Below are 11,096 nucleotides of genomic sequence, written 5' to 3'. Positions count from 1 at the left end.
GGGCACCCCCCCCCCCAACATCTATGCCATCTACTGCCTAAGATGGGAAAAGGAATGGAAGTAATATGCTCTTCAGAAGCTATGCCAATTTTAGATGCTGGACCGATCTAACTCTTGGACTTCCTATTTCTGTCCCCATTTTTAGTTATACAGTAGCTACAAACAACTGAATTTCTAAGAAGACCAAATAACTTTGCATACATCATAGACACTTTGGCATGCATGCATCATAGGCACACTGCACATACAGGCCTTCCCCATGCTGCTACCATGCAACATGGGGAGGCTGACCCCAGGAGATCCCAGGCCAAAAACACCCACACCAAAAAAAAGTGGGGTGGCACATGTGGTGGCAGCGTGCGCTGCCCAAAACCAGAGCCTGGCCGGCCAGAGCCACACTTCACCTGCTGGCTAGGCTTCCTGCCACGGCTGCAGCCCCTGGAAGTTCCCAGGACCCCAAGTAAGGCTGCTGGCGCCAGTACAATTGCTGGCCCCAGCCTCCTCTACCCCACTCAGGGTAACCTGTTGTGCACCAGAGTGCACGTGCCATGGGCATTCCCCGCGGATAAGTAGCAGTGGCACAAGATGTGCCTGGGGAAACAAATGCCCACATTCATCTGGATGCACCCTTCCTGTGTATTGTTCTTTACTTGAAAATGAAAAAAGAGTGGGTCAAAAAGACGTGAGCCCTTGGTTTTAGATTCCACAAACATATTTTTGGCCTTTTACAAACATCCACTGTAACTTCTTATTGTATTTTTGAGGCAGAACAAGAGCTAAACATAACATGACTTGAATTTGCCTTTGAAAATGAAATAGAATACTGGAAAGGTAATAACTGTCTTTCTAAGTTAATGTTACTATAAATGTATGGTATAGCTAAACCAACAGGTTTATTTTATATTTAATGGTTTAAAACCATTCTTCTGCAGAAGGATTTTCTTGTTCTGTGAAATTTCTGACACACTGTAGAAGGAACAAATATTTTACAGTCTACAGAGTTGAATTCTTATTTAAATATAATGTTTAACAATTCTCCTAGGATGAGTATTTTAAGGTATGGCTTAGAACATTTTATCCTTAAGGACAGATTTTCTTTTAATAAAATAACTAATGGCTTCTATAGTGTTCTAGAGTTTGAGAGAATAGTCAAAATATGTAGACTGAGACTTATTTTAGTGCAGGGAAAAGGTTTATATTTTTTAACCTTCAGTATAACTCCTCCAGAGCAGAACAAAATGTTTTAAGATTATTCCAAGTCTACTGGAAAGAAAATTAGATAAAATACTTAACATGAAGATCCTGCTGGCTACTTAACTCTTAAACATCTAATATTTTTAAAGCTACATGTAGAAAGGAAAGCATTGTGGATCAGATCCTTATCTTTTGTGAACTGGTGTAGCTTCATTGGCTCTAGTGGCCAGAACCTCTAGATAATTCTGTGTGAAGGATCTGGGATTGTGACCACAATTCTACTATGACCACTGTGAAATCCTACTGAAATCATGCAAGTTGACCTCATTAGTGAGCTTCTTAATGAAATCTGAGTGTTTTTCTGCACTGCCACAGCTGCTTTGTTACTATCTGTAGTGCAAACTTTTGCAGATTGCTGGCAAATATTTTCCCATGTTGGTAGCATCAGTGAAGCTGTTTTATTGCTGAAAAATGCTTACTAATTATTCTAAGTAAATAATGCCACAAGCACTGAACAGGAAGTTTTTAAAAAAATGGAGAGAGAAACACACAAAAATTTAGCACTGCTAGTATTCCTGTCAGTTGCCTTTATGACTTTGAAGAAATCAATAAAATACAAAGTACTGGAGGCATCCATAGTTTATTTTCTCAAAATACACAGAAACTGAACACTTATGACTATTGCTTTTAGTAAGATGGAATCTGAAACCTGGTAATCAGTGTAAAATGAGAACATTCTTGTAACAGGGGACTGCCCACAGCTCCAAGGGCTAGAAGAGAATGGACAAATACTTACTGGAGGTGAGCCTGCCTCACTTCATCGATGCCCAATGATGTCAGATGACAAGAGCATGATTCCAGGGATGCAGAGGCCCTTCACTGAAGCTGATTATCCATCATCCCAGAACCTGTTGAAGAAGAAGACAGCAGTGAGTCTGCTTCCCCAGAGAGGGGAGGAAAAGAGGCAGCTGAAGAGAGCTGCTGAGAATCCACTCAGAGGCATGGAGCATTAATGAAGATTAAGCAATGCTGGCTGAGTGAGGCAGGGTCAGGTGGCCCCTCATGGACTTATAACTGTGGTAAGTCATCCGGGATAGACAAACCCGGGGGAGGGGTGACAGGAGAAGCCAATCAGACGGTGTCGCCTCACTGCTTACTTGATGGCCAATCCCGAGAGTATCCAAAGCAGGGCCTTTTTCCTTAACTCACCTGCCACAACTTTATGTTATTAGAATTTTAAGGAGTGGTTCAGTGGTGTAGATGCAGATGTTCCCACTAGGATATGAATGCGGTCAATGTTGTGGCTGTACTTCCCCATAATCCCATCTACACACCAACCGTCGGTGTTGAGGCTTTATGATTTCCTGTGACAGCCGCGGCCTTTTCAGATCACTCAGCGGTGGTCAATTGATGTCCCGGCTTTGACTCCTCAGTGGGTGCTGCCCAAGTCTAATGGAGTTACCCCGGCCCTCTTCTGGCCATTTGCCTGTTCCCTGCTCTCTAGGCACTATGCCCTGAAAGCAGGCTTTAACTAAGGGAACCCCAGGTATCCTGGCCCCATGGCTTCTTCAAACCACAATCAAAGTAAATAATAAAAAAAAAGAAAGCCTGAAGGCTTTCCAGAGGAACTATCTGTGCGGGCCGGGTGTGAGCCGGGCCCTTTTTTGTGCTCTGCGCGGGCTGTGGCCAGCAGCCCGGGCACGCGGGGTCGGAGAGAACGGGCGACACGCTAGAATTAGGCACAGGCTCGTAATGGTAGATTTAAAGATTGTTTACTTACACCGCAGATGGTTGCGGTGCAGGCTGGAAAACTTGCTTGAGTTGCAGTTACAGACAAAACAACACGAACAATCACGTGGAGTTTGCTAGGCTCCACGGAAACAGAGCTCCGGATGCCCTGGACAAGCGCGCCACCAAAATAGAAACCTCGTAGATACGTCTTAAAAAAAAAATTATCGCTCGAAGACGGAAAGAGGTGGGTGGTGGATCAGGTCGCCAAACTCCTCTGAATCTCACACAGGGTTTCTATTACCCTGCCGTGTACCCAGAGTCCCCACGAGATGGATATGGCTAACAGGCCAATCGTTAGCCGCCACGTGGGAATAATTTAGAACTAGCCAATAGCGGAGAACAAATTTGCATGCGGGTGGCGGGAACTCCTTTGCACCATGCATTTCTCTTGCAACTTGAGAAATGCACCCTGCAAAGGAAGCTACAAATTGGCGGGAAATTCTCCCTTGCACCGGGGTTCTCCTCTGCAGCAGAAAACTCCACCGTGCAACGAAGCTGCAATTTAGCGGGAATAATTCTAGTGCCGAAGCACGCACAAAATCATACCTTTGGGTTATGACACTATCAATGCTCGGCTCAGTATACTCTTGTGGGCTTTTGCTATTTTACTCACTCCCTTCAGATGATCCTGACCTGGGCTGGAGCTGTTGCCCCCCGCTTCAGCCTGTTGGGGCTTCCCTGCCCTGTGCTAACAGGGCCCTTGTGGCCAGAGCATGCCACTGCCTTAGTGCCCCAAGGCATCTTCTGCCCCGGCCTCTGCTGCCCTGGAGGCAGTATCCCTCCCCTCCTCACCGGCACTATGAATGTGTTTTAAATTTTTTGCAGCAGTGCCTGAGTCTGACATCATCAGCCAAGCACCACCTAGTTTGATTGACAGGAAGCTTGTAAACTGCAGTGGCAGCACCGTGTGCTGCCTGGCTCCAGCTCTCCCTGCTCTGCAGGTAAGTTTTCCTTCTTTCCTGGGGTTCTCTGCCTGGCCTGTTCAGGGTTGACTGGGGTTCCTGGAGTGCTTAGGGGCTGTGTGTGGTCCCCACCATTACAGCCGGTGACCCAGAGACATAGCAAAAAAGGACTGTGTGGATGAAACTGGGACACCTCCTATTGGAGGGGAAAAGGCCAGAGAGCCAGAGACTTCCCTGAGATTTATAATTGAGTGGGACCCAGTTTCCTGGCAGGACTGTCATAGAGGAGACACGGGTCTGAGACAAGGCCATTTATGTAAGCGAGAAACTCTAGCCAGGATACTCACTTGTGCCAGAGAAGGCAAGAGAAAAGAGATAACCCTGTTTGAAGGGACTGAGAGGGGTCATGCCTGCTGAGAAAGAAACCAGGGCTAACCACCCTCATGCCTGAGGAAGAGTCTCAATTGACTAGAATCACACTGATTGGACACTGGTTGGGACCAGGCAGGTTGTAGGGGAGGCAGATCCCTGCAGCAGAGGCCAGAATGCCAATATCTTATCACCATATTAGCAGCTGTCAAACTCTTTTTATACATTATCTTTCTCCTAACAAAGCATAGCAGGTGAACGAGGAAGACAATGATAAGAATGGCAGGCACTGGAGAGTCACCCACTCAAACATTGGTGGATTGGCCAGGAAATACCTATCACCTGAATGAATATTCAGTAAGGACTGGGGACCCCCATTGACAGACAGAGTCAGAAATGGATCAGGCTGATGTAGATCTGGGAAAACCCCAAGATTGGCAGTAAGCTCATGGAATAATGCTTCATTTGCTCCAGAACTAACAAGCACACATGGAAGAGTTAGCGTGGGTTAGGGCCCGAGATACTGAAGCCCGAATTATGCTTTTAACATGACAGCAAGAGTTAAGTGAAAAAACAGAAGCTCGGCAAGCAGCTATGATCTGTGTGACCAAGGGAGAGAGAATGCTGAAAATGACAACAAATAATGATGTTGAAACATTTTTAGAATCTTTTGAGAGAGTGGCCCCTTCAGGCAGCTGGGAATGGTCTAAGTGGGCAGGCCAAATAGACCTGTTGTTAATAGGCCAGCACAAGCAGCCTATTGGGCTCCATTACAAGCACACACTGCAGATTATGAGAAAGTAAAAAAAGCCATACTATATCAGTTAGAGATTTTACCAGAGCACTATCACCAACGTTTTAGAGCTAAGAAGAAGCCAGAAGAACAACAGCCACAGTTACTGGCTCAGGCTCTGAGAGACTTATTAGAGAGATGGATTCAGCCAGAAGACAGGTCGGTGGCCAAAGTCTGGGATATTTTTACCGAAATAGTGTATAGTATATTGTATGGTTGTAATAAAATATTTGCAAGATATATTGTGTGTGTGACCTCCTCCCAGTACTATTTAAGTAGTGTTCCTATCTCCCTGTCATAATAATTTTTATGTTCAATGTTTTATAAGATTCATATTATATTATCTCCTTAAGTTCAGTACGTTTTGGTGGGTATTATATTGTTTACTTGTAACTTAATTGCAGCTGAATTAAGGTACTGTACACAATAGAACAGTGGATTTTAATGTCTGTAGTTGCTTTAGCTATAATGACAAACTTGGGCAAGATACTTTCCAAGTACCACTCAACCTGCTCTGCATGAGGCTGTGCCTGTGTTCACCATCCTCAAAAGTATCTGTGCTTGACATGAAGGACTTGGTTTTAATCCTGACTTCCCTTTATACGTATAATTAGAAACTGGCCCTCTTATCTGCAGCACAAGGATTTGTTACACTCTCCAGTTTTACTACTTTGCACCTTCATAGCCTCTCATGCTGGTTGTCATTTGTTCAGCTGAGGATGACCAAATAAAATTCCTTTGGTAGCTTGTCAGGACTGCTGCACTTCTATATCATATGAAGTTCTTCTTTTGCTATCTCAGGGCTTGAAACATGCTATTGTTACAGAATTTCTATCTAATCTAAACTGCAGGACACTTAGGTTAGAAACTGAATCTATTTTTGTGGTCTTTTATGTGGTCTTTATCACCACGGTATATGAGCACCAGGGATCCTGACACGGCTGTGCAGTACCATAGAAGTAGGGATGGCCTAAACATTTCATTTTGCATGTCTTCGAACTGAGGTCATCAGGGTCAGAAGTCCCAATTCACATCTGACCATATCTTTTTCCTGTACTGCCATTCTCTAAAGATTTTTTATAATGGAAAATACTGGGCTGGTATAGTATGAAAGAAATCTAGATAAAACAAAACATGAGTTCAAAAGACAATTACTCACACCAAATGGCTTGTCTATACTGGTAGATCCAAATGTCTTCTGATTTTAGCTCAAGGCAGCGGACAGGGGGGATGTATCTTTTTTGCATCAAATGATTCCAGAGTGAAGATACTAGAGGCAATGATTAATATAGTGCTGATCACTGCCTTAGCAACACTCTCTTCAGCCTCAAGTCATCAATTGCTGTCTTTGTTAACTAGCAGCGATTTAAAGATGATATAAGCTGCTTATTACTGAGAGCAGGGGGGGTCACAGGTGCATTCATTCAGGGAAGTCCTGGCTATGCTACGGGCAAAGTTTCTCCAGCAAATTTTGTCAACACTAGTAAAAAGGGCGCAGTCGTCTTTCTCCAGGGAGAGAAGAATTTTTCTCATCCTTTTTTCCTCTGAGAGACACTTCTTGTGCCTCCCAGTGCAGCCACAGCTTGTAAACCTCTGGGAGAACTACACCGCCAGGCCTGTTCTGGGGTGACAGGCTCGTAACTTCGCAGAATTTAAACTTTTCCAGAGTTTCTCTAGCGAGGGGTAGCAGGAGCCCGGGTCTGTAGCCCCTGAACAGCAGGGCCAAGCTGGGCCTGCCCCCGGGGTGTAACTGGCCCGCTGGAGGTGTGGAGGTGCTGGGCACGCTGCCCGGAGCGAGGAACGGGAGGCTCCTGCCGGGGGCGGGTCGCTGGCCCGGGCCGGAGGGCGGAGCGCGGCGGTGTTGGTGCGTTGCTAGGCGCCGCGGCCGGGCCAGGCCGGGCCTGCTCCGCCTTTCTCGCGGCCGCGTGACCCCGCCTGCCCCGGGTCCGGGTGCTGGCCTTCGGCGCCGGGTCCTGCTGTCAAGGGCCGGGCCCGGCATCGGCCTCGCAGACCCGCACCCTGAGGCGGGGGGAAGGGGCCTCGTGAGCTCACGGGTGCAGGACAGACTGCGGGGGTCCCAGGTGCGCGCGCAGGCTCCTCTTGAGACCTGCGCCACCCCGGCGGGGGCTGTTCCCGAGACTGGGGCAGCGCGCGTTTGAAGTAGGGAAATAACAGCGCCTTTCCTTGTAGGTGTGCCAAGCGTCAGGCCTTGCACATGGGCGCATCCCCGTGTTTGTGATGCCAGTGGTCCCCCTGCACGTGCATTCGGGCATACGGCGAATGGACCCACATGGGGTAGGGGAGGATACCTAGTGTCCTTCAGCAGCGGTGGGCCAGAGTGTGGCTGCAGCCGGCTGCCTGTGAGCTGCCCCACTTTATTTCAGGCGCGCTGGGATCTGCCAGCATCAAAAAAACGTGCTGCTGTGCCGCAAATGAGCAGCACAGCCAAGACACGCATGTCAGACACGTGTAGTTTGTGGCGCTGCAGACCGCACGTGCGTGCTCGTCTGGACGCACCCTCGGACGTTCTGTTGACCCATGATTTCCATGGCCCGCGATGTTGACCCATGATTTCCATGCACTTTGAGCACTTGAAATAGTGCAGCGCAACACTCATGTCACTCTGGCACAAGGCAAGGAATATATTACATCCCTTACTCGTTTTTTTTTCATATATATCTCTATGAAGACAGCGAAGCTTTGAAGAATGCTTACGAAATGATCAAATCTGCCAATCAAGGAAAGTCTGCGCTTGATTCCTCGGAGAGCTTCAGCTCTGATTTGTATGTGCTGTGTGCCGAACAAGCGCTCGAGGTAAAGGTCCCTTATGTTCTTTGTTATGGCTTTTCATACATTAAGAAAATTATTTGCATCTAGGCCATAATAGGGCTTTTATTAAATTGGTATTGAGAAAGGTCATTGGGGCCACAAGAAATACAGGTATTAAAATGTGTTATGTCTGGCTTTTCTGAACCATTGGCAGAGGAATAGTTTAAACATCGGGTTTTCTTGGTTTTGCTTCAGCCTTCTCCAGAAGTCTGCTCTTTTGAAAGCTCCGTCAGTCAGCAAGCTGTGCTTTCTGAAGTCTCTGATGAGCACAAAGTCTGAGAGAGACCACTGAAGTATAGATTCATAGTTTTACTTGAGCTGTCCTTTTTAATGAGAGTACTGGCATGAGGAGTTTGGACAAGATAGAAGATGAGTTGCTGATGGCTACTCGGAAGAAATTATTGCAGCAACTGAGAGAATGGCTAATCCCAAGTGTCAGCTGCTGCTCTATCTGAAAGTACTATAGCACGTAATAGAAATTTCTTTTAAGTTTGAAATATTTTAAAGGTTGATTCTACTGTGAAAACTGATCCCAAAAATTGCAGATGAGATTCCAGTGGGTTCAGTTTATAAGTAAATGCTTTTTTTTTTTTTCCTTGTTTTCAAGCAGTACAAACTTTAACTGAGAGCTGAGTGCCACTGTGCTCCTTTCTGGTTTATGTACTCTTGCTAGCAATACAAATTCAGTAGGTTAAGTTCTGTCCTTCGTTATGCTTTTATGACTGAGACTTTGGCTTTTCAGTTTACATGGTAGTGCATTTCATAAATGAGTATAAAGATAATGAACATTTTTTTGCTGCTTTTACCATGTGACTACATAAAACTAGGAATCAGATTTGTTAAGTAAGAAATGTCCATTCTATGTCCATTTTTCCATATATGTTTGGGGAGAAAAAAATGCTGTTTTTTGAAATTTTAATACATTAATAAAATTGGTTTTTGTGGTCTTACTTTGCAGTTGTAAATGGGTCTGTAAATGTACATTCTAGTGTCCTGCCAAACATGTTTATAAGTTTACAATTGCTGGCCAGCTGTTTGTTGCTAAAACATTTGAAACTTTCACTTTTGTCCTAGCTGGGTTATCTAGAAATCAGCAGCGACTGTCTACAGATGTATTTTAAAGGAAGATATCCTGTTAATCAGTTTATTGGTAGAGCATACTTGTGCCAAGGCCAGCTGTTCACCCCACTTTCTACTGAAAATTTGGTAAGGAATTATGAGTTCTAGTTTAACAGACCTATTTCACAGCCTGCTTCTGAATTTCCAGTATTTCAGCTTTCCTACAATGGTTTTGAAAATTATACATCTCATTTTTTTAAAAATCCAAATGAAATTTTGAAACTAATTTGACTTGACTTAATTAAAAATAACCCCTAAAACTGAAGAAAACAAAAAACCAAACCCAAACCAAAAATGTTTCATGGCCTCAAAAAATGTAGGGCTGAACAGGACTTCAAAGAGGTTAATCCATTTCTCTCTTCTGAGGCAGGATCTAGTGTGCTTGGGCCATCCTTGGCAGGTGTCTGTCTAACCTGTTCTTATAAGCCTCCAATTACAGGAAATCTCAACTTCTGTATTACAGTGCTTTTCAAAAAAGGGAGGAAGGAGGACCCAGGAAACTATAGGCCCGTTAGTCTTACCTTGGTCCTGGAGAAGCTCTTTGGGAAAATTATCCAGGAGCACATCTGCAAGGGACCAGCAGGGGAGATTATGCTTTGGGGCAACCAACATGGGTTCATTAGAGGCAGGTCCTGTCAGACCAACCTGGTGGCTTTCTATGACCAGGTCACAAGATCCTTAGACACAGGTGTCGCAGTGGACGTAGTCTTTCTGGACTTTAGGAAGGCCTTCGATGCTGTCTCTCACCCCATTTTCATTAAAAAACTAGGGGACTGTGGCATCAATACCTGCACAGTCAGATGGGTCACAAATTGGCTGGAGGGCCACACCCAGAGAGTGGTGGTGGATGGGTCATTTTCGACCTGGAGGGATGTGGGCAGTGGGGTCCCCTGGGGCTCAGTCCTCAGGCCCGCACTGTTTAACATCTTCATCAGCGACTTGGACGAGGGGGTGAAAAGCACCTTGTTCAAATTCGCGGATAACACTAAGATGTTGGGAGAGGTGGGCATGCTAGAAGGGAGGGACAGGCTACAACTAGATCTAGACAAGTTACAGGGGTGGGCAGATGAGAATAGGATTCAATACTGACACATGCAAGGTACTGTACCTAGTGAGGAAGAACCAGCAGCATACCTATAGGCTGGGGAACTCCCTTCTCATCAGCACAGAGGCAGAAAAGGATCTTGGAGTCATTATTGATTCCAAGATGAACATGGGCCACCAATGTGGGGACGCGGTCAGGAAGGCTTAACTGCATCTTGTTGTGCATCCACAGATGCATCACGAGCAAGTCTGAGGAGGTGATCCTCCCCCTCTATGCAACATTGGTCAGCCCGCAGTTGGAGTACTGCATCCAGTTCTGGGCGCTGCACTTCAGGAGGGATGTGGACAGCATTGAGAGGGTCCAAAGGAGGGCCACTCGCATGGTCAGGAGGTAGCAGGGCAGGCCCTACGAAGAGAGGCTATGGGACCTGAACCTGTTCAGCCTCCACAAGAGAAGGCTGAGAGGGGATCTAGTGACTGTCTATAAACTTACCAGGGGGGACCAGCGGGGAACATGACAGTCCCTGTTCCCCCGAGCATTACTAGAAGTAACTAGGAATAATGGCCACAAGTAGATTGAGAGTAGGTTCAGGCTAGACATCAGGAAGCACTACTTCAAGGCGGCTAGGATCTGTAACCAACTTCCAAGGGAAGTGGTGCTCACTCCTACCCTGGGGGTCTTCAAAAGGAGGCTACATAATCACCTAGCCGGGGTCATTTGACCCCAGCATTCTTTCCTGCCATGGCAGGGGGTCGGACTTGATGATCTGCTCAAGTCCCTTCTGACCCTACCAACTAGGAAACTATGAATTCTCCTTATAACTAGAAAGCTTTTCATAGTATCTAAACCAGCTCTGTTCAGCTAGCTTGGTTCACTTCCTGTCCTGTTCTCAGTGAATGTGGAGACAGGTTTATCACCAAATCAAAAAAAAAAAAACCCCAATTACTGCCTCAGCCTTTTGAAAACATAGTTGTCCCCAGTATTTTCAAAGAACTTATTGGATAGTTTGCATCCTTTAGTATTGCTCTTCCTCTCCTCCCTTTCTCAACCTCAC

At 45.9% G+C, this 11,096-nt stretch overlaps 1 protein-coding gene across 1 annotated transcript in view; it reads left to right on the top strand.

The window, feature by feature from the left end:
* Nucleotides 1–2,027: 2,027 nt before the first annotated feature.
* CFAP46 (cilia and flagella associated protein 46) overlaps nucleotides 2,028–11,096 on the top strand; it is a 175,991-nt gene continuing 166,922 nt past the window's right edge. The window contains 4 exon segments of the mRNA XM_025208066.1: nucleotides 2,028–2,123; nucleotides 5,403–5,406; nucleotides 7,739–7,863; nucleotides 8,953–9,084. Of these exon segments, the coding sequence (XP_025063851.1) occupies nucleotides 2,028–2,123; nucleotides 5,403–5,406; nucleotides 7,739–7,863; nucleotides 8,953–9,084 (357 nt within the window).

Source organism: Alligator sinensis, unplaced genomic scaffold, assembly GCF_000455745.1.
Source record: "Alligator sinensis unplaced genomic scaffold, ASM45574v1 scaffold1131_1, whole genome shotgun sequence".
In the NCBI taxonomy this organism is placed as follows: Eukaryota; Metazoa; Chordata; order Crocodylia; family Alligatoridae; genus Alligator; species Alligator sinensis.
The sequence above is the reverse complement of the archived record's forward strand: the minus strand, read 5'-3'. Positions and strand labels throughout refer to the sequence as shown.